General features: G+C 36.2%; 2 protein-coding genes across 11 annotated transcripts in view; one reads left to right on the top strand and one right to left on the bottom strand.

Annotated features, from left to right (window-relative positions):
• The window catches only part of LOC135100462 (protein C19orf12 homolog), a 43,039-nt gene extending 32,663 nt beyond the window's left edge, over positions 1-10,376 (top strand). For 5 of the 8 annotated variants that reach the window (XM_064003383.1, XM_064003381.1, XM_064003380.1 and 2 more), the window contains one exon: positions 1,136-10,376. In XM_064003383.1, coding sequence (XP_063859453.1) covers positions 1,136-1,333 — 198 coding nt within the window. In that variant the 3' untranslated portion in view covers positions 1,334-10,376. The remainder of the gene's footprint in view (positions 1-1,135) is intronic. The other 3 variants (XM_064003387.1, XM_064003386.1, XM_064003385.1) reach the window with 1 other exon arrangement.
• LOC135100464 (uncharacterized) overlaps positions 1-23,928 on the bottom strand; it is a 37,330-nt gene extending 13,402 nt beyond the window's left edge. The window contains exons 1-2 of one of the 3 annotated variants that reach the window (XR_010268718.1): positions 23,331-23,512; positions 9,468-9,561 (exon numbers count right to left, since the gene is read on the bottom strand). Coding sequence is in view for 1 of the 3 variants with exons in the window: in XM_064003388.1 (XP_063859458.1) it covers positions 9,484-9,559 (76 nt within the window). In the remaining 2 variants the exon portion in view is untranslated. Of the gene's footprint in view, positions 1-9,467; positions 9,562-23,330; positions 23,513-23,772 lie in introns of those variants that run through there. The other 2 variants (XR_010268717.1, XM_064003388.1) reach the window with 2 other exon arrangements.
• Between the last annotated feature and the right edge of the window lie 476 nt (positions 23,929-24,404).

The following is a 24,404-nucleotide window of genomic DNA, read 5'->3' as shown; positions in this document are numbered from 1 at the left end:
AATCAACCCATTGAGTCAGTAAGGTTTCCACTGCCCAGTTTAACAGTCTATTACTCCATAAGTTCTCACTTCCAGTAGTTGTCAGTGTCTCCTTACAATTAAAATCACCAACAATAACTATATCACTACTTTCCATCACTATCTTTTCAAGACCTTTTAACACATCTACCAACATCTCTTCATGCTCTTCTTTTCGCCAAGCACTGGTCATAGGTGGCACATACAATCCTACATAATTTATTATCCTTCCATTTCCACTTCTAATCATCACTTGTAGAATTTCAGACTTGTCTTCACTTTTTATCCTCTCCACTTTAACACACTTTTTAGTCAGAATGATCACTCCCCCTCCTCCCTTGTCACTTGTATTTTTCGTCCATAATAACAAACACACTTTTTAGTCAGAATGATCACTGACCCTCCTCCCTTGTCACTTGAAATTTTCATCCATAAATCATATTCATCATCACCAATGTCAGGAGTTCCATATTAATTTTTCCATTTTCTCCCTCATAATACAGCAACATTCGGTGCGATTCTGTTTAATAACTCGGAATTTTAATTCCATCTTTGTTGACATTAATCCATTTACATTAGTATAACATACTAAGGTAAATGTGTGTGTGTGTGTGTGTGTGTGTGTGTGTGTGTGTGTGTGTGTGTGTGTGTGTCACAGTATAATTTTATGTTCATTTAAATTGACTTTCTTTGTATTGGCTACAGTAAACTTAAAATTTATTGTGATGCAATAAATTGTTAAGTAAAATTGCCAAATATTTGAATATGCCCTAAAATAGTTGTTTCCTTGGGATTGAGGCAGGATGAAAGTGTACCACAAAATACAGTTGTGATACCTCATGTGTATGTAAAACAATGTAATTTCCTGGTCTGTTATAGTAACATTGGATTTCCTGGTCTGTTATAACATGAACATGATCTCAATCACCACAAAATCTCTCTCATTTTTACTCCATTTCTTTCATTTTGACCTGTTTCTTAATTCTTTTATTTATTATCTTGTGAAAAATTGGGAATCAAATAAATAATTCCTCATTTACTCATACCATAGCAGTAATTACTAAACTAGTTTAAAGTTAAAAAAATAATGAATTACTTTATGGTGTGTTATTTACAGATGTTCCTGCGTAACAGATCTGTTAGTGACCTTGCTGAAGCATCAAAGCTCCTGCTCAGTCCCACAATGAAGATGCTTCTTCTTCAGATAGTAGTTCAGATTGTTTTCACAGCAATAGGAATTGTTTTTAAATTAAGGAGAGAAAAAGCAAACCAGACAAGGGCTTTGGAGGATGAAACTTCTTCCTCAAGAGTGTAAAACAATGTAATGAGTCAAGAAAATAAAATATTTAAAATTTAATATAGGAATAGCGATCTGATTTGTATAAACGATACTGACTTTGTTCAACAGAGAATAATCAACGACTTTGGTCCAGCGGATGTGTTAGCACTCACTGCGTTCACTCTTCAGCCTGCTTTGAAGGAAAAAATGCTCCAAGAGGTGTTCCACTTCTTCCAGTCCCAGCTACATATGCAAATTATTGACTGAGTTTTGGATACACGTGTAAAACAACTTTTTATAATGATACACATTTATATGTATATACAGTACTGTTCCAAGTTTGACATCTAATTGGGACTGAAAAGCAATGATAAACAAGTTAAAAAGGGGGACTGTATGAAAACTGATAGCACCTAATATAATGTGCCTTTTAAAACAATTATTATTTATGTACACTTGCAACATACACACACCCTCCATTTGAATATAAAAATTGCCAAAAGACCACTGTAAGGGGCTTAATAATAAACACTAGGGATATCCAAGGCTTTGGGGTAGGGCTTATGGGCCATCCCTTTGCCCCCAACACTGTCACCATCATCTTCACCATTTGTTTCCTATGCACTGCACTGTATGATGTACCACATTCCCTCTTGGATGCATGTCTCCAGAAGCTTGCCTCTCTTTGTTTTTCCACTTGCACTTGGCTGGTACTGGCATTACAGTGGCATATTTAGTAAAAACTTGTGATTCAAATAAGATTCAAGTAAGTGCTTGTACATGTTAGGGGGTTGTGACTCACCAAACATGGTGCAGTACTGTATATATATGCATATTATGAAGTAACTGAAAGCTGTGATTAATCTTTATGTACAGTCAATAACTTTAAACTGAAAATCCATTATATTATAAAACTAAATTTCTGATTTTGATCTTTTACCTGCAGTAATGGTGCTGTACTGAGTCAAATTGCACTTATTCAATAATTTTTTCAGGTTTCAAAGCTTGAACTATAATATAGTAGTGTAGAACATTATATTCCTAAAACAATGTGATAAATACATTAAGTTAAAACTTAATGTGATAAAGTAGTCACAAATAATGTGAAGCATGACTCAGATGAATTTGCCTCACATTCTAATACACTGTATGAAACGAGTCAAAAAAATTTTGAAGCATATGTGCTTTGAGCTTTTGTAAATATTTTCTTATAGTTGTTTCTTTGCAATAATCTAAATCACCACATACTCAAAAAAACAGTCCATTATAATTTTTTATAAAAAAAAAAAAAATGTTATGCTTTTTAACAAACTCATGAGAAATTTAAGAAAGTTGGATGAAAAGAAAAATACAGCATGCTTTTCTTGCTACCAAAGATTATTAGCATGCAACAAGTTTTCTATTACCAGATACTTTGTACATCTTAAACGATCATTTGTAAATTTTTTGTGATAACTACAAGATGGGTTTGATATAAAACTGAGTTTTATTTACACTTATTATCTATACTGTTTTGTACCTATTTACCAGCTCTGGGTCACATCCTCACAAAATGGATACAAAGGGGGTTACTAAAAGCATGGATAAGATTACAGGCAGATGGATGGAATTGTTCTTGAAAGATGTGGTCAAAGTTTTGAAACTTCAAAATGCAGTATCTCAGTACTGTACTGTTCTAGGAAGCTAGTGTTGATTTTAAATTGAAGCTGAGGGTGCACACAATCATTCTGCCAACAATCCAGTAAACATCCTTCCTTTTGTGCCTTAGTTCTCCATATAAATAACAGCCACAATGCTTAACCAATTAATTAATCTCATTCTTTAGCCAGGTTAGTAGTAGTTCCCATCTTTGTTCACAGAACAAATCCATTATACAACAAAATGCTATCACCTTTTTACTTTTATCCACAGAATTATGTAATGGCCCTTTCTTATCCTCATAACTTTCATCTCTTCAGTCCTGCCATAACACTGATGAAGGTCCAGATAGTTTACACTACCAAATGATCCCCACCATTTGCTCCTTATCTCTTTGGCCTTCCTGTTGGTATCATTTAATCTTGTTTTATCCTCAGGATGCTTCTTTCCATCATGGAAAGAAGCTGTCAGCCTGGCCCCCACTTTTTTTTTTCCTTAAAGCTAACAAGTCTGTTATCCTTGCTCAAGATACCACTCAATTACACTGACTAGATGCTTATGTAATTTATTAGAATAAATGATAAATTCATGAATAGAGTGGTATCTGAAATGGAACTGCCTTCTTTTGCTGTACAAAGTCAACTTTGTTTATTTAGAGACCTATATTACTAGTTCTGGCTTCCTTTTTGTCCTTGGAAAGGTCTATGACACTAACCTGGTATAGAATCACAATTAAATGTGTTCACCATGCCTAATGTACTAAGTACTATCCTCCCATTTTTAATGGCACCCTACTGACACTTGCTCTTCCTATCATGCAGGTGGTGAGACCATTTTAACTTTTGGACTCTCCCTGCCCTAAAAGAACTCATGCAATTAGCAGCTTCAGTAACCTTCTCCTTGGTCACACAACATGAGTAATTTTTTTACTATTACATCACACACTATTCTTTTCACTTAAGATGCATTCATCTCACCTCCCATTCTATCACTCCAAAATGCACACTACTTACCACTAGTAAGGGTTCTCAATGCATACACTCTGATTACTGTGCCCAATTCCATGTACAGGTCTCTGATCCACAGATCTATGTTGGCAGCAGAATATTATGCCTCAAACCTTTCAAAAATTACAAACTGAGAGGGTGAGGTAACTTTGCTGCTGGAGGAGAGGAAATTAATAACTGAAAAATACTGCATAGAATGGACTCAAGATGAACAAGTCAAGAGAAGACAGAGGAGTTAAATGTTGGAGGGCAATATTGCCAAAAGCTGCCAGCTAATGAAAAAGATGGCCCAAAATGTATTCATGAGGCACATGACTAATCATACAGATCTTTCTCTTAAAATGATAGCTGTACATTCACATGCCTCTATTAAAAAAGCAACAAGATCTCAACTACCAACTACAGTCTGATTGACATCGACATAACATTATACAGGTGATTTCTATACCAATGTTCTCCAAACTTTTTTCATGACCCAGTTTGATTTCATATACTTCCTTCACAACCTAGTATGTCTATTCTGTTGTACCTTTATACATCCAGTATAGAAACTAATTCACAAACACACACACACACACACACATATACACAGAGTAGATAAGAAGAAAAATGTTATAATTTATAGAATAAAGGAAAAAAATATACAAACTGTAAAAAGAGAAAGAAAAAACAAAAACAGTGAAGGATGTGCTGAAACTAAATGGTGAAGATGACACTAAATTCGACGAAGAAGTGAAAGAAGTTGTTCGACTGGGACCTTATCTGGAAGGCAAAACAAAACCCATGAAAATAAGACTAAAACACAACAAGCAGTAGAAGAGATACTAGAAAGAACATCCAAACTAAGAGAAATAGAAAATTGTAGATATATGAATTAAGAAAAACAAATAACTGAAAGAAATGTATGAAGAGGTTAGAGGAAAAAATGAATCAAGAACAGTAGAAAAGATTAAATTTTTTTGGAGAGTTTTGGGAGAGAGTGAAGAAATGGCACATAAAGGAAGAAAGAATAAATAAAAATAAAATAAAGAAAAATACAAAAAATGAAGATCTGAATGTGATGTATACCAACATAGCCTGTTACACAGAACACTGGAATTACAAGACTAGCTGAATGAAAAAAATCCAAAGGTGGTCTGTTTAATGGAAATAAAGCTAAAAGAAGAAAATCTGATTGTCATTAACAATACAATATGTGGAGAAAAGATAGGACTGGTAAAGGATTGGGAGGTGTAATGATAGTAACAAGAAATGAGGTGAAGACAAAAATAGTGAAAAGCAGAAATAGTGAGTTAACTTGGAGGATAATAATGGAGAAATACTGACAGTTATAAACCTATGTACCACCCAAAACAGATTCTTGGAGCAAGGAAGATTATGAGAAAATAATAGATGATGCCATCCAGTGTTTGAGTAAATTAATCAAAAGTAATAAGAGTACTATTGGTGACTTCAACTGCAAAGAAATAAATTGGGAAATGTTCAAGGCAGGAGGAAATGAGACTGCATGGGGGAGAAAGATTTATGAAGCTGACTTTGGAAAACAATGATACAATGGGTGACTGAAAACAGAAGATATAGGGGAGATGATGAACCAATAAGACTTGGTCTAATATTAACGAAAGGTATCAAGCTAACTAGAGAATTAAGACATGTGCCCCATGGGAAAAAGTGACCATGTAATGATAGAAATAAAGACTGATAATGATGTCAGTGAAGAGAATGAATCATACAAAGAAAACAGGAGAAACTATGAGAAAGCAAATATAGATGAACTTAAGAGATTCTATGAAGAAATAGAGTGGGGAAAACTGAAAAGAGCAAATGATGTGCAAGGTAAGTATGGCTTTAGACAAAAGCAATCATGTGTAACACATCTGATGAGCTTCTATTCAAGAGTGACATATAACACAGGAGAGGGATGGATGACTATACTGTGTGTATTTAGATAAAAAAAAAAAAAAAATGACAAAGTTCCCCATAACAGGCTACTATGGAAGCTAAAAACTGTAGGAGGATTAAATGAAAAAGAAAAAAAAAAGATGGAAAGTTACCTCAAGGGAAGAGAAATGAGAATAATAGTAAAAGATGTAAAATCTAAAAGGAGATAAGATAGATAATGGAGTACCACAAGGATCAGTGCTGGCACCAATAATTTTCCTGATCTACATAAATGACATGCCTGAAGGAGTAAAGAGTTGCATGAGTTTATTTGCAGATGATGCAAAAATTACAAAGACTGTGAAATTCTATAACAGGATCTGAATGAAATCTGGGTGGAATAAGAAATGGAAGATGGAATCTAATGTGAAAAAATTGTCATGTAATGGAAATAGGAAAAAGTGAAGAGACCAAAATGGACATATAAAATGGGAAATGAAAAAATCATAAAAAAAACAAGAAGAGAAAGAATTGGGAGTGACAATACAGAATAGCCAAGAGTCGGAGGAACATGTAAAAAAGATATTCTGAGATGCATATAAAATGGTGAGAAATACTGGAACAGCATTCCACTACATGGATAAAGATATGATGAGAAAGATAATTACCACTATGATTAGACCAAAGCTGGAATATGCCGAATCAGTGTGGTCTCCCCATAAGAAGGAACATGTAAAAAAAACTAGAAAGGATACAAAGGATGGCAATGAAGATGGTTCCAGAACTGGAAGAATTAACATATGAAAATAGGTTAAAGGAAATTAATCTGACACATTGGAACAAAGAAGAGAAAGGGAAGACTGATTTATAAATTGCGGAATAGAGTGGAAGAAATTGATAATGAGAAACTAATGCTAAGAGAAGTAAAAAATACTAGATACACATGAGGCCACAGCAAAAAACTAAGAAAAGGAAGATGCTTGAATAACATAAGAAACATAGTTTCCCACAGAGAAATATAGAAGTTTGAAACAAGCTAAGAGAGGAGGTGGTATTGGCAATGAGTGTGCACAACTTTATGGAAAAGGTGAACAAGTGTGGATAAGGAGACAGGACCACATGAGCATAGCTCAGGCCCTGTAAATTACAGCTAGGTAAATACACACACACACACACACACACACACACACACACACACACACATTCCTTCTTTTGAATTCTTGTTCACATATCTATTTACGATGCAGTGACCCACTGAATAAGAGCTTGCGACCCAGTATTGGGTCCTGACCTATACTATGAAGAACCATGTTCTACACTACCTCCTTATAATGGCAAGATAAGAGTGTTAGAATAATGGAAAAATCTGAAAGAGCAGGAGACTGATGAGAATGGAAAGGACAAAGTTCCATCAATGGCTATGTTTCGGAGGAAGTAATACAAATCAATGCACCCCCTGGATGGCTGTTGTAATGTCTTCTATCATTCTACATGCTCTGGACTGAAATACATACATACATAGTTATTTTAATAGCTTTCAGGGCTGTGTGGCTCTCTTAATAAAGGTAAAAACCTTTAACTCAATTGTTGCTAGTAATGTGACTGGCTCAAGGTCCCACACCTATGGAGTTTGTGGTTATGATGATGACTGAAAGTAAAAAAAAAATGAAGTACTTATGAAAAAAAAAAAAAAAAAAAAAAAATGGAATGACTTTATACAATATTCAAATTTAAAATACTAACAAGTAATTTTTACTATATTTGCACTGCAGTAAGACATTCACATTGACAAATTGACAAAAAATGTGGGTTCCCAAAATTGTCAAACACATTATGCACTATTTATCTAAAATAACTGCATTAATGTCTTGGACACAATGAGCAAGATTTGAGATCATTCTTACTTAAGACAATCTCCATGTGACAAACATGCAGTGCTTTGAAAGATTGCAATGGAGGAAGAATGCATTACATGCTACTGATACAATATTGTAGTATGTATCATGCAGAAAACTACTTTGGGTACATCCTTTTCTTTAAATGTTCAAGTCCAGTGTTGAAAAACATTGTCATTATGTATTAATTGTGTTAATGGGATACAACCTGCATATGTGGAGGACTTACTGTGCTTCATTCATGGCCACCAATGGCACTCCATGATTGTGATTCTTATTTTCTTTTCAACCTGAGCAGTTTCTACATGTAGTACTTATGCACTGCAGTGCACGCGCTGTACTTTTTCCCTCTCCCATGAGCCTAATATATTAAACAGAGATGCATTTGCTAACAAAGTGATCTCTCATTCACTATTTTGTATTCACTATAATTTTCACTGATGTAGTTAACCTATTTGATTAATGTCTTGCTGGAGAAGTATTGTACACCAGTGTTGCTGACAAACTCATAGTTAAATAAATACACTAACAACTCTGCTGCTCTATATGTTTACATGAAGTTGAATTCCAAACAGATTTTAGGGAAAAAGTGGTTTTGCCTTGGAATTGCATGCATTCTCTCAATCATAACTACCATGCAGACCAAAAAATTAATAGATGAGAAAATACCCAAATGGTAGGATTACTATCAGCACTGATGCTTTATTGTCACCAGGATCAATTTTGACTTATCACTGTATTAGTGATAGAATTCTGACTATATGTAGTAAGTACAACTTCATGTGCACTGAATTCACAATTTATATGACATGACAAAAACTTTAGCTCTCATCAGTGACAAATGTGATATTGTATATGCAAGATCCATCATATCATATAAACCTTACTTTGAAAGATGCATAATAATTATTGTATAGAGAAGGGCAAATGTAAAACTATCAGAAATTCAGTCAAGGGCTGAATCATAAAGTACATAGTTGATGACTCAACAAGATTATGTGTTGCTGGTTACACTTGGTTCATCTCTGTTAGGCTTAAGTTGGTAAGGTAAGTTGGTAAGTATGGGGAAATTTCTCTTTGGAATTATAAACACTTGTCTATAATTCTGGAGACCATATTCAATGGTTACACATTTTTATGATTACAGCTTTGAATGGTATTACCATTTAACAGTAAATTTGCAGTTGTATATTACTGTTATTTCAGAGTTTATGGAAGAGTCTAGTTAACTTTTGTGACTACTTTGTAGTCTGCCAATGTTTTAGTGGTGATCAGCGAGCTGAGTAGCTCAAATACTGTTGCATCATTAAATGAACAAAAGTGACACTGAAAAAGAGAAAAAATATATAAATAAGCTGATATTTATGTACCAAGTGCTTTTGTTGACAATAATTTGCTGATTATTGAAATTATTCCTCCTTGGCCATTTTGTTAAGTTTCATCTTGATACATTGGCAATTTCAATACTTATGTTATTAGAGAAAATATTGAAAATACACAATCCAGAAAGTTAAACCATAGAATTGGGTAAAAATAGGTTTGCATGATCTATCATATTCACTTAAATTCTACCTAGTACTGTGTCAGTACTACTACTACTACTACTACTACTACTACCACCACCACTACTACTACATCTGTTAATAATAATATTACTATTACTAAATCTGTTAGCAATGATAATATAATGAACAGTATCTATTAATTAGGACACTTATAAGTGAAAATACAATCTGTCCAGTTTTATACAAATTTGTTCCAATACTGATGTTTTGTGTTGACGCAGAAGATACACAGGCAACCCTGGTGTTTGTCTTCTCTCTATGATTCCACAGAAACATTTCTGAAAAATGAGAGCAAAGTTAATACATATAATTAATTACTAATTGGGACACTGCTATATCACAGTAACATATTATATTGTACTATGTTACAACTATTTAATGCATTATACAGTTACAACTATTTGCTGCATTATACATTTATTACACTACATTATATATTGAAGCATTAGGTGCCTCACAACAACTCTAAAGTAATGTTATCTGATGACATACATGAACATTTAAGGATAATTCATGTTGTGTATATAAATTCAAATAAACCCTGTCTTTGGGTTATGTTACTTGCAACATATGGTACTGAGGAAAACTGCTTGTTTAAAATCTTGTGTAGAATTATATTTATCTGAAACCTTGTACAGTATCATATTTATCTGAATCACTTTTCATACAAGGGCCCCCATTCTAAAGAAATTATCTTGGGACCTTGTGAGAATTCAATTGTTATGGTCCAGATTTCAAAGACACTGTTCTTTGTTCTGGTTGGGGGTTCAGTCCCCAGCTAAGGACTCTCATCATTTCCATCATGTTTCAGGTAAGGTTTATAACATCTATATCCTAAATTTATTCCAACTTAATCTTATACATTTATTGAATCAATCTCTGCTGTAATCTTCAGAAAATGCTGTGTTCATTATGTACAAAATGCTCCTAAACAAAATACTAATTTGTTTAATGAATCTTGAAATATTGTATGTGAACAAAAAAATGTACATGTATATGTATATGTGACTTTCACGTCACAGTTGGTTCCATCCTTAATCTGTGGTAACTCCAATAGTGTTAAGGTCCCAATAGTGCAATAAATGAATTGAGAGACAGTATTTTCACCAGGTATTTTTGTATCACATTAGTAATAATTATTTTATTTCACATGTAATTTACAATGGTTGTTCTAGTATTTATGCCTCCTTGTGGTTTTCTTGAATATATACTATGATGTGTTAACTGGGTGAATAAAATTTTCATTTGACAATCTAGTCTTGACTTTCTATTAGAATGTTTACTGATAAAGTAATTATTCACCAGAGTTGAGGGAAAACTGGATGTGTACAGATAAAATAGTTATTAATTTATTCTCCAGAGCTGAGGCATTATTCTATTTATCAATAGGCCAGACAAATGAGCATCCATTAAAAAGATCTAAAAGGTACCCTTTATATAAGAGGGCCACTGGCCAAGGAAGAAGAGAGAAAAAAAAAATGAGGCCCACTAGGAGTGCCAGTCCCTAAAGAGGTCAAAAAAGGTTCATAAAAACTGTAGGATAAGTGTCTTGAAACAATTAAAGTTGTAGGAAGGAGAAAATGCAGAAGCAGGCAAGTTCCAGAGTTTACCATAAAAAAGGGATGAATGATTGAGAATACTAGCTAACTTTTGCATTTGAGAGGGTGAGAAAAAGTAGAGTCTTGTGCAGTCAGGCTGCAGGAGGAGAGGCATGTAGTTAGCAAGATCTAAAGTGTGAAAATAGTGGTAGAAGACAGCATGAGATGCAACATTGTGGTGATGAGAAAGTGGCTGAAGACAGTGAGTTAGAGTAGATCTAATAAGATAAAATGCTCTTGATTCCACCCTGTCTATAAGTGTGGTATGAGTGGAACCCTCCTCCACACATGTGAAGCATACTCCATACATGGGTGGATAAGACTCCTGTACAATGTTAGCAGCTGGGTTTGTGAGAAAAACTGGTGGAGATGACTCAGAGCACCTAACTTCATAGAAGCTGTTTTAGCTAAAGATGACATGTGAAGTTTCCAGTTAAGATTATAAGTAAAGGACAGATTGAGAATGTTCAATATAGAGGAAGGGGACAGCAGAGTGTCACTGAAGAAGAGGGGATACTTATCTAGAAGGTTGTGCTTGATAAATGGATAAATTGAGTTTGAGGCATTGAACAATACCAAGTTTGCTCTGCCCCAATCAAAAATTTTAGAGAGATCAGAAGTCAGGTGTTATGTGGCTTCTCTGTGTGAAATATTTAATTCCTGAATGGTAGGACATCTATAAAAAGATGTGGAAAAGTGCAGGGTGCTATCATCAATGTAGCAGTGGATAGAACAAGAAGTTTGGATTTGATGATCATTAATGAATAATAGGATAAATGGGTGACAGGAACACCATTGTTAATAATCTTAGGAGAACAGTGACTGTCTACCACAGCAGCAACAGAATGCTCAGGAAAGAAACTCAAGATGAAGTTGCAGAGTGAAGGACAGAAGCTGTAGGAGGGTAGTTTGGGAATCAAAGCTTTGTGCCTAACTATCAAATGCTTATGATATGTCAAGGCAATAGTAAAAGTTTCACCAAAATCCCTAAAAAAAGATGACCAAGACTTGATAAGGAATGCCAGAGGATCACCAGTAGAGTGAACACAATGGTACCTATACTAGTGATCAGATAAAAAAATTGTGAAGTGATACATATATTTAAGAAACTTCCTGTTTAGGATAGAACAGAAAACTTTAGAGAGACAAGAAATTAAAGCAATAGGATGGTAGTTTGAAGGATTAGAGCAGTCATCCTTTCTAGGAACAGGCTGAATGTAGGCATACTTCCAGTAAGGTAGATATTAATAAACAGAGTTGGAAGAGTTTGACTAGGCAAGGTAGAAGCATGGAGGCACAGTTTTGGAGAACAATAGGAGAGACCCATCTCAGATCCATAAGTCTTCCAAGGCCATGGAAAGCATCACTGCAAGGGATCTTAATAGGTAGCATAAAATAATTAGAGAGTGGAGGAGAGGGAGAAACAAGTCCTGGATCATCAAAAGTTGAGTTTTTAGCAAAGGTTTGAGTGAATAGTTCAGCTTTAGAGATAAATGAGATGGCAGTGGTGCCATCTCATATATTTGAAATAAAGGAGGTAAAGATGAGGAAGCAAAGATATCAAGAGATATTTCTGGTGAGATGCTGGAAGTCATAAGGAGAGTTAGATCTAGGAAGATTTTGACATTTTCTGTTGATCAAGGAGTTTTGGCTAGTTAGAGAACAAACTTGGCATGATTCTAGCCAGATGAAATTCATGCACGAGATTCATATGATAGAAGGCTCAACTACCTTTTGTAGGTTGCCCCTATCATGTATAGTATGAGAACAGGCTGAGTTTAACCAAGGTTTGTAAAGTTTGGGGCAAGAGAAAGAGTAAGGAATGTACTCCTCCATACCAGACATTATCACCTCTTATGTGCTCAGCACAGAGATGGGTCTGTGGCATGGAAACAGTAGTCATTCCAAGGAAAACCAGAATACAATCTCATCAGGTCTATCCAATAAGCAGAGGCATCTTCACTCTAGGGGATCCTGAGAAGGAACTGGAGTGACAGGACAAGATACATATATGAGATTGTAATTGGAGGAGCCAAATGGAGAAAATAGGGTAACAGCATAAGCAGGATTTGAAATTAGGAAGAGGTCAAGAATGTTTGGTTTATCTCAAAGACAGTCAGGTATACAAGTAGGATGTTGCACTAGCTGCTCTAAGTTATGAAGGATATCCAAGTTAAAGGCCCATTCACCAAGCTGGTCAGTGAAGGGAGAGGAAAGCCAAAGCTGGTGGTGAACATTGAAGTCTCCAGGAATGGAGATCTCCACAAAAGGGAAGAGAGCCAGGATGTGCTTTTCTTTGTAAGTTAAACAGTCAAAGAATTTCTTATAGTTAGAGGAGTTTGGTGAGAGGTATACAGCACAAATAAATTTAGTTTGAGTGACTCTGCAGTCGTAGCCAAGTGGTAAAAAAATTTTGGAGATTCAAGAGTGTGGGTTCAAGAGCAAGTTGGATAATTTTGTAAATAGATGCACCATCCAGCTTTGGATTGAAAATGAAGATAGAGAAAGTAGGATGGAACAGTTTCTTCAGGCACCTGCATTTTGGTGAGGAGAAGAAGTAGAGGAGAGGTAGCATTTAACACATTAAAAATTAGATCTAAGGCCATGAATGTTACAGAAATTAGTGAAGAAAAGTTTAGGTGGGTGTTGATACCTTGGGTTGACACCTGAGGAGTAGTCCAACCTTGGGGCATTTGTGGTCCCCTCCATAGATTGGGAATCGTTGTTGTCATACTGAATTTTGTGTGTGCATGTATTAGGTGCATGTAAAGTTGTGTGAAGAAAGAGACCTGGCAAAAGAGTCCATCCAAACCTTACAATGCTTTCCTAGTTTAGATTAGACTGCAGTATAACATCTCATGTTATGAAGAAAACAATGTTAAATTTACAGCAAAGTTTCAGCAAATGAGGACTTGAGCTTGTTCAGTTTTTCAACACAGAATGGATTGTCTTCTACCCTGCATCCATATGTCCAAAAGACAATCCCTTTTCATTCCTTCTAAAAAACACCAAATTTATTGCCTTGAATTTTCACAGCTTCATTTTTACTTGAAAATATTACTGCAGCCAATCTAATAAGTTATTCTGTATTATGTCCTTGATAGTGGAGCCATGGTGATGATGTTGTCCAGGAAACAATCATTCACCAGCTGGGGCATCAACCATGCCAAAAATCTTCAATCACATCCTTCCATTTACAGATATGAGTAGAACCTGTCTGACACACACACATCCACACATACATACATACACACATACACACACACACACACACACACACACACACACACACACACACACTGGCAAAAGCTTAAAAGAGCAAATGATGTGCAAGATAAGTATGACATTTTTATGAAACTATATGAGACAAGAGTGAATAAATATGTCCCACAATACAAACCTAAAAAGGAAAATAAGTATGGTTCAATGCAAGGTGTGCAAGTGCAAAGAAAAAAGAGACAAGGCATGGATAAGAATGAAAAGAAATCGAAACCAAAAAAAATAAAGACTTTAAGAAAGTAAGAAATGAATATATGAAAAGGAGAGGGGAAGAGAAAGATTATGAAAAAGATATAGTTGAAAAGTACAAAGTTGAACCAAAACTATTCTACAAATCCATAAATGGAAAAATTAAACTAAAAGAAAAAATAGAAAGGCTGAATGATGGAAATGAAACATATGAAGACCCAAAAGACATGAGTGAATTGCTGAACAAAAAGTTTCAGCAAGTTTTCACAGGAGAATCAGAACTTAAAGAACCACAAGATGAGAAGACAAAAACACAAATGTCAGTAATTACAGCAATCAAGAAAGCAGCTTATAAAATGATGGAAGAATTTGAAGAGATAAAAGCAACAGGACCAGATGGAATATCAGGTTACATTTAAAAAGAGTGCAGGAAACAGTTAATTGAACCAGTATATGACATAATAAAGTGTTTATTATCAACTGAAGAGTGCCAAAGGAATGGAAAAGAGCAGACATATTGCCACTTTATAAAAGTGGAAAGAAAGAAGAACCACTGAACTATAGACCAGTATCAATGACTAGCATATTATGTAAGATCTGTGAAAAAGTGATAAAGAAGCAATGGACAAAATTTCTAGGAAAACGTGATATAATATCGGAAAAACAGTATGGCTTTAAATAAAAGCAATCTTGTGTAACAAATTTGATGAGCTTCTATTCAAGAATGACAGATATAACACAGGAGAGGGATGGATGGGTAGACTGTGTGTATTTAGATCTTAAAAAAAAAAAAAAAAAAAAAAAAAAAAAAAGAGCTTTCATCACATTTCCCCACAACAGGCTACTATGGAAGCTAGAAAATATAGGAGAATTGAATGGGGAAAAAAAAAGAGGATGGAAAGTTACCTATAGGGAAGAGAAATAAGAATGATAGAAAAAGATATAAAATCTAAATGGAGAAAAGTAGATAGTGGAGTACCACAAGGATCAGTGCTGGCACCAATACTTTTCCTGACCTACATAAATGATATGCCTGAAGGAGTAAAGAGTTACATGAGTTTGTTTGCAGACAATGCAAAATTACAAAGACATATAAGAAACAACAAAGACTGAAATTCTACAAGAGATTTGAATAAAATCTGGAATTGGAGTAAGAAATGGAAGATGCAATTTAGTGTGAAAACTGTCATGTAATGGAAATGGGAAAAAGTGAAGTGACCAAAATGGACATACAGAATGGGAAATTAAGAAATAATAAAAGTACAAGATGAGAGAAAGAACTGAGTGATTATACAGGATAGTCAACAGCTGGAGACACATGTAAAAATATATTCAGAGATACATATAAAATGGCGAGATATATTGGAACATTCCACTACATGGATGAAAACATGATGAGAAAGACAATTACCACTATGATTAGACCAAAGCTGGAAAATGCTGAATCAGTGTGGTATCCCCATAAGAAGAAACATGTCAAAAAACTAGAAAGGATACAAAGGATGGCAATGAAGATGGTTCCAGAACTGGAAGAATTAGCATATGAAGACAGATCAAAGAAAATGAATCTGCCAACATTGGAACAAAGAAGAGAAAGGGGAGAGACAATACTGATTTATAAATTGTGGAAAAGAGAAATTGATAATGAGAAACTACTGCTAAGAGAAGTAGAAAATACCAGATACACAAGTACATATAAGGCCACAGCAAAAAAGGAAGGTGCTTGAATAACATAAAGAAAACATAGTTTCCCACAGAGAAATATAGAAATTTGGAAAAAGCTAAAATGAGGAGGTAGTATTGGCAATGTGTGTGCACATCTTTAAGGAGAAATTGGAAAAGTGTAGATATGAAGATGGGACCACATGTGTGTAGCTCAGGCTCTGTAAATTACAATTAGGTAACCTAACTGAGAGGTGCGAAGCCCCTCCCCGTTTAGGGGGCAGTCACAGCCTACCCTCTAAAGGCAACTCTCTTCCTCCACACAAACTTACAAGCACCTAATAACACACACACCCTTCACTCAAAAATTTTTAAATCATCATGGCGACTCCTACACCAGCCTTGGAGTCCCCATCTGGGGAGGGGACCATAAATGTCCCCAGGTCGGACTGTCTTTCTGTCGACGACCCTAAGTGTCTTGACACCCCCCTCAACTTTTTCTTCATTAACTTCTGCAACATTCGCGGTCTAAGATTTAATTTTCAATCTGTAGAACACCACCTCTCCTCTTCTAAACCTCATCTTCTTTTCCTCACCGAAATTCAGGTGTCTGAGGCAACTGACAGTAGCCCCTTTTCTGTTCCCTCCTACTTTCTCTATCCTCATTTTTGATCCAAAGCTGGATGCTGCGTTTATGTGCGCAATGACTTAACCTGCTCTCGTGCCCACGCTCTTGAATCTTCCGAGTTTTCCACCATCTGGCTACGACTACAGAGTCACTCTCATACTAAATTTATCTGTGCTGTATACCTCTCACCTAACTCCTCTGACTATAAGAAATTCTTTGACTACTTAACTTCCAAAGTGGAGCACATTCTGACCCTCTTCCGTTTTGCAGAGATCTCCATTCTTGGAGACTTCAATGTTCACCACCAGCTTTGGCTTTCCTCTCCCTTCACTGACCATCCTGGTGAACTAGCCTACAACTTTGCTATCCTCCATGACCTAGAGCAATTAGTGCAACACCCTACTCGTATTCCTGACCGTCTTGGAGATACGCCCAACATTCTTGACCTTTTCCTGACCTCTAATCCTTCTGCTTATGCTGTCACCCTTTCTTCTCCGTTGGGCTCCTCCGATCACAATCTCATATCTTTATCTTGTCCTATCACTCCAATCCCTCCTCAGGATCCCCCTCAGCGAAGGTGCCTCTGGCGTTTTGCCTCTGCTAGTTGGGGGGACCTGAGGAGGTATTTTGCTGATTTTCCTTGGAATGACTACTGCTTCCGTGTCAGAGACCCGTCTTTGTGTGCTGAGCGCATAACAGAGGTGATAGTGTCTGGCATGGAGGCATACATTCCTCACTCTTTTTCTCGTCCTAAACCTTCTAAACCTTGGTTTAACACAGCTTGTTCTCGTGCTTTACATGACAGAGAGGTGGCCGACAAAAGGTACTTAAGCCTTCCATCACCAGAATCTCATGCACTTTATATTTCTCCCCGGAATCATGCCAAGTCTGTTCTCCAACTAGCCAAAAACTCTTTCATTAACAGAAAAGGTCAAAACCTTTCAAGATCTAACTCCCCTCGTGATTTCTGGCATCTAGCCAAAAATATCTCCAATAACTTTGCTTCTTCTTCTTTCCCTCCTCTATTTCAACCAGATGGCACCACTGCTATCACATCTATTTCTAAAGCTGAACTCTTTGCTCAAACCTTTGCTAAAAACGCTACTTTGGACGATTCTGGGCTTGTTCCTCCCTCTCCTCCTCCCTCTGACTACTTCATGCCATGTATTAAAATTCTTCGCAATGATGTTTTCCATGCCCTTGCTGGCCTAAACCCTCGGAAGGCTTATGGACCTGATGGGGTCCCTCCTATTGTTCTCCGAAACTGTGCCTCCGTGCTTGCACCTTGCTTAGTCAAACTCTTTCAGCTCTGTCTGTCAACATCTACCTTTCCTTCTTACTGGAAGTTTGCCTACATTCAACCTGTTCCTAAAAAGGGTGACCGTTCTAATCCCTCAAACTACCGTCCTATTGCTTTAATTTCCTGCCTATCTAAAGTTTTTGAATCTATCCTCAACAGGAAGATTCTTAAACATCTATCACTTCACAACCTTCGATCTGATCGCCAGTATGGGTTCCGTCAAGGCCGCTCTACTGGTGATCTTCTGGCTTTCCTTACTGAGTCTTGGTCATCCTCTTTTAAAGATTTTGGTGAAACTTTTGCTGTTGCCTTGGACATATCAAAAGCTTTTGATAGAGTCTGGCACAAAGCTTTGATTTCCAAACTACCCTCCTACGGTTTCTATCCTTCTCTCTGTAACTTCATCTCAAGTTTCCTTTCTGACCGTTCTATTGCTGCTGTGGTAGACGGTCACTGTTCTTCTCCTAAATCTATTAACAGTGGTGTTCCTCAGGGTTCTGTCCTGTCACCCACTCTCTTCTTATTATTCATTAATGATCTTCTAAACCAAACTTCTTGTCCTATCCACTCCTACGCTGATGATGCCACCCTGCACTTTTCCACGTCTTTTCATAGACATCCAACCCTTCAGGAGGTAAACATATCACGCAGGGAAGCCACAAAACGCCTGACTTCTGATCTTTCTAAAATTTCTGATTGGGGCAGAGCAAACTTGGTATTGTTCAATGCCTCAAAAACTCAATTCCTCCATCTATCAACTCGACACAACCTTCCAGACAACTATCCCCTCTTCTTCAATGACACTCAACTGTCCCCCTCTTCTACACTGAACATCCTCGGTCTGTCCTTTACTTATAATCTGAACTGGAAACTTCACATCTCATCTCTAGCTAAAACAGCTTCTATGAAGTTAGGTGTTCTGAGACGTCTCCGCCAGTTTTTCTCACCCCCCCCCCAGCTGCTAACTCTGTACAAGGGCCTTATCCGTCCATGTATGGAGTATGCTTCATATGTCTGGGGGGTTCCACTCATACTGCTCTTCTAGACAGGGTGGAATCAAAAGCTTTTCGTCTCATCAACTCCTCTCTTCTAACTGATTGTCTTCAGCCTCTCTCTCACTGCCACAATGTTGCATATCTAGCTGTCTTCTACTGCTATTTTTATGCTAAATGCTCTTCTGATCTTGCTAACTGCATGCCTCCCCTCCTTCCGTGGCCTCGCTGCACAAGACTTTCTTCTTTCTCTCACCCCTATTCTGTCCACCTCTCTAACACAAGAGTTAACCAGTATTCTCAACCCTTCATCCCTTTCTCTGGTAAACTCTGGAACTCCCTACCTGCTTCTGTATTTCCACCTTCCTATGACTTGAATTCCTTCAAGAGGGAGGTTTCAAGACACTTATCCATCAATTTTTGACCACTGCTTTGACCCTTTTATGGGACTGGCATTTCAGTGGGCATTTTTTTATTAGATTTTTGTTGCCCTTGGCCAGTGCCCTTCCTACATAAAAGAAAAAAAAAATGTTAGGCTGGTTACATTAGCTTAAGATAGCACAGGAATTTCCTGTTTTCGAGATATGCCATTTCTCATTCTTAAACTTTTTCAGGCATGTCAAAAATGTATCATTTTGGCTTTCTCCATCCAAAAAATACTGCATTCCCACCAAACCCCTATGTTTGTTGGCTTTAGTGAAAGAGATAAAAAAGATAGGAGTATTGGTTGAAACTGCAAACTTACGCAACATATTAACACTCACTACTAGTTCAGCCAGTGCAAGGTTGAGGAAGAATGTTGAGGTAAATTTTGAAAATTCTTACTTAGATGAATACTGGGTGCAGGATGTTGAGCCTATATGTCCAGATCTTGTATTTTTTGATGTAGTCATTGGTTGGCATGTGGCGAGTGACAGCGCAGCTTCATAATTAAATTTCACCTCTTGATGTCTCCAATATTGATCCAATCTTCTTTCAAATGCAAATACACTTAGGGCTTCTACAATAATTAATGGGAGGTTATTCCATGTGTTGACTATTCTTTCCGCAAAGAAGTTTTGCCTTAGCTTTGTATGACATCTCTTTTTCATTAACTTATATTTGTGTCCTCAAGCTTCAGCACTGCAGCTATCCCCATTTCGTACTTTCCAGTTGTTAGTTTATATGCCTCTATCATATCACCCCTCAGTCTCCTGTATACTAGTGTAGACAGCTGCAGCACTTTGTCTCTCTTTATAACATAGGTTCTTGAGTCCTGGAATCACCTTTGTCACTCTTCTCTGTACATTTTCCAAAGAGGTTATATCTTTTTTTTCTAATTGGGCTACAGATTATGTTACCAAATTCAAGATGAGATTTCACTAATGCAATATAAAGTTTCTTGAAATTTTCTTGGTTTAAATAGATGAAAGATTTCATAAGCCCTATTACTCTACCTGCTTTGTTAATCTTTTCATTTATATGATTTTCAAAATTCAATTGTTCGTCCACCATTATGCCCAGATCTTTTTCCATACCAGCTCTCTCTAAAGATACTACTTGATCTTCGTTTCTCATTGTATATTGCCTGTGTTTATATGACTTAGACCTTGACACTGTCATAATTTTACACTTCTGAGGGTGAAACTGAAGTATCTATCTCACTGACCACTCTTTAAGTCTATATATGTTGTTTTGGAGTATTACTTGGTCAGTGGAGTTCAATCTCTCTGAAGCACTTTATATCGTCCACAAACATATATAAAGTTTAGGCTATATTATCTGGCAAATCACTGATATATATATATATATATATATATATATATATATATATATATATATATATATATATATATATATATATATATATATATATATATATATATATATATATATATATATATATATATATATATATATATATAATAAACAACAGTAGTCCAATGACACTACTTTGAGACACTCCACTTGACACCTCTTTCCATTCTGATGATGAACCACCCACATCAACTCGCTGTTTTCTCCCTGACAGTAATGCTGAAATCCATGAAGTAACTTGTCCACCGATACAATAACTTTTTAACTTAAATATCAATCTCTTGTGTGGCACTGTATCAAAGGCCTTTTTTAATATCCAAATACACTACATCTAGCTCACCCCCCTGTGGCAATTGCTTCAGTCCAAGCATTCATCACATTTAACATTTGGAATGTAATGGATCTTCCGCTCATAAATCCAAACTGTTTAGGGCTTAAGTTATTTTCTAGTAAATGATTAAATATTCTGTCTCTTATTAAGGATTCCAGAACTTGACAAATAACACATGTGAAGCTTATGGGTCTATAGTCACTTCGATTTTTCCTACAATCCTTCTTAAGTATTGCAGATACTGTTGCTCTCTTCCACATCTCTGGTACTTTCCCTGTCTTGATTGATGTATTAAATAGGCATTGTTTCTTGCTGAATTCCTTAAGTAATCTTGGGTGAATTTCATCTAGGCCTTGAGACTTGTCCACTTTGACATTTTTCAGTTTGTCCTTTATTTCACTAGTTGTAAAGTCTATAGCTTCCAGCCTCATTTTGTAATTCCTGGGGTTGATAGGTGAGGGCATTCAGGCTCCTGGGTGAACATGTCACTAAAGAAATCAGCCAGTACTTGTACTTTCTCACCATCTGTTTTTGTTAAATCAACTTCACTCCCTACTTTTGATTTTATTAAGTCAGACACTCCATCTTTTGTCTTAACTATACTCCTAATAAACTTCCAAAAATATCTTGGGGTTCTCCTTAACACTTGGTGAAATATCTGCTTCCATTTTTTTCTGTTGTTTTCTTGTTATAGATCTTACTTTGTTTCTTGCTCTAGTATACTTTCAATATTTTCTGGATGTTTTGTCTCCATGTACCTTTGCCACCTTTGTTTTATTGCTTGTTGTGTCTCCTTGTTAAGTGGCCTGTTTACCTGTTGACAAGTTGACTTAATAATTTTGTTAGGAATAAACTTGTTTTTAGCATACTGCAGTCTTGCTATTACCAATTCCCACTGCTCTTCAACATCATCCTTACAACTGTTCAATTCCTTCTCCCAATTAATACTATCCATATATGAACTCACAGAATTATAGTCACCTTTATCATAGTAATATTTCCTATATGAGTGCATTACACTACGAGTACAGAACTGCACATCAAATGTAATTAAGCAATGATCACTTTTGCCCGAAGGTGACTCATATAGGATATCAGATATTGCCTCTTCCTTGGTAAAAATTAAATCTAGTACACTTGGTGGTGGACTCACACCTTTCCCCTTGGTGGCTTGTAACACATGTTGATACATATAAAAATCTCTGAAAGCTTCAATAAATTTATATTCTTCTGTCTTCATACTTCCTCCTGTTGACTGGGTCTGCCAATTAATTTTTGTATAATTAAAGTCACCCACCATCATGACATGGGCATCCTTACCACTATTTGCTTCCACTAGTGAATTCCTCAGTAGAGTATTATTATCCTTTGTGCTCTGGGGACTCCTATACACGCATCCCATTAACACTTCTATGTTTTTGGCACTTCTCACCTGGATCCATAATGCCTTACCAACTTTAGTTGTCATCTCCATCTGCCAAGCTGATACACTCTCACTTACATATATATAGCAACTCCTCTTTCTTCCTCCCCAACTTCATACATAATTTATAACCAGAAATTGAAATTTCTTCGGGTGTAAACGAATATCTTGCATTTTTGGGCTTGATCTTACATAAAAAAAAAACAAAATTTGTGGCTTTTTTGTACACTGCTCTAATCTTATTTAAGTTCAATAACCTTCGTGGTCAAGACAGCAGCATTTGTGTACCAGTAAGACATCGTCTGCATATCCTCATTACTTATAAAACCATTTGCGCTGTTATTACTTACTCTTGATCCTTCTGCACCCCTTATTCGTTTATTTAGTTTGCGAGTTGTTTATTATTTGCACCACATTGTATAACCATTAGAAATATTCCAATTAGGTGATCCTCACCACCTAGGTTAGGTTATGCTAAGTTAGGTTAACGTTCAAGAGGGGGGGAAGGTGTCTAGGGGCTAGAAGTTAGGAAAATTCGAAATATTAAGGTAAATTTCCTTACATTTTTGAACTCCCTTATTTCACTTGTTTTTCATCCCACCCTACAAAAAAAAAAAAAAAAAAAAATCCGATTTCCCACAGGCTCCTAAGCTTGTTTCAGGGGTTAGGAGGGGTTGGGAGGAAAGGGAGGGGGTGGTCATCTTATCAAGAAATACCGAAAAGAATACACGGATAGAGTGTACTTTTTGACCAGGGATCACGTAATTTGTTAATAGTACCAATATACCTGCTGCCACTTATTATCACGGCGCTAAGGACACATGACACATTATTTCATCACTATTTACCTTTCCTATACAGAGATGATGAAATGATGACGCAGTGTGTCACTTCCTCTGATTTCTTGTTTATCCTGGAGTATATTTAGTGGCGTCATGCAAGGAATTGGTAACCAAACATTCCCCCGCCATCCTATTGGTGGCTCACTTTACCTGCGTCTCGAATGAAGTCTCGGGTGTAATGAAGTTTCGGATGCGTCTTTTTTTTTTTTTTTTTTTTTTTAACAAGTAATCTTGAATAATCTTGTCAAGGAGCTTGTTATGGTAGTACTGCTTTCACCAATGTAAAAAAAAAAAAAGTTAAAACTACTTTCACTGCTATGAATGTGTTTTAATCCGAAGCGCTCACCACCATTGATTCGATTACTGCTTTTCTCAGCGACGCAAACAACATAACACATCACTACGCTCTTCCAACAGTTACAGGATTCTTATATTTTATCTTACTTACCTGGTTCACACGTCACAGCAAACCAATCAAATGTAATAATGTAACTAAAATAATCACTGAAACATTAATCAGATGTGGATCAAGATGAATATAATTAAAGATTCGTTTATCGTTGAGATGGAAACCGTATTAGTACCCTGGTGGTGAAAAGTGAAACAATTAATTAGGATTTTTTCAGTTGGTTAAATGTTAAATTTCATCCTGCGGAGCCGCGATATTTTATAATTTGGAGAGGATTAAAAATAAATAAATAAATGAACGATAAAATAAATGAATAAATAAATAAATAAATAAATAAATAAATTAGTAAATAAAACCTCCAGTGTGCACTGTGTTTACCAAGGCGTCTACTCTGGAAGTGGTAATGCTATGTTGGTGTTACGGATTGAGGGCTGCGACGAGTCCAGACTCCAAAGATTGAATTAAAAATCATGACACAACATGACAGCTCAAGTAAATGAGTACCCTTGTATGAACATGAAATACATGACGCGTCTAAATTTTCGTATTAACTAATAATTGATAGCACCGTGCGAAAAGGAAACGTTATACGTATAATCGAGGTTAATTTTAGGGCTAATTTCCTTGTCGAGTTCAGCCATGGCGGGACCCGGTGTTACGTTCATAGCTGT

Source organism: Scylla paramamosain, chromosome 5 (genome assembly GCF_035594125.1).
Source record: "Scylla paramamosain isolate STU-SP2022 chromosome 5, ASM3559412v1, whole genome shotgun sequence".
Taxonomy (NCBI): domain Eukaryota; kingdom Metazoa; phylum Arthropoda; class Malacostraca; order Decapoda; family Portunidae; genus Scylla; species Scylla paramamosain.
Note: the sequence above shows the minus strand (reverse complement) of the source record. Positions and strands in the feature narration are given on the sequence as shown.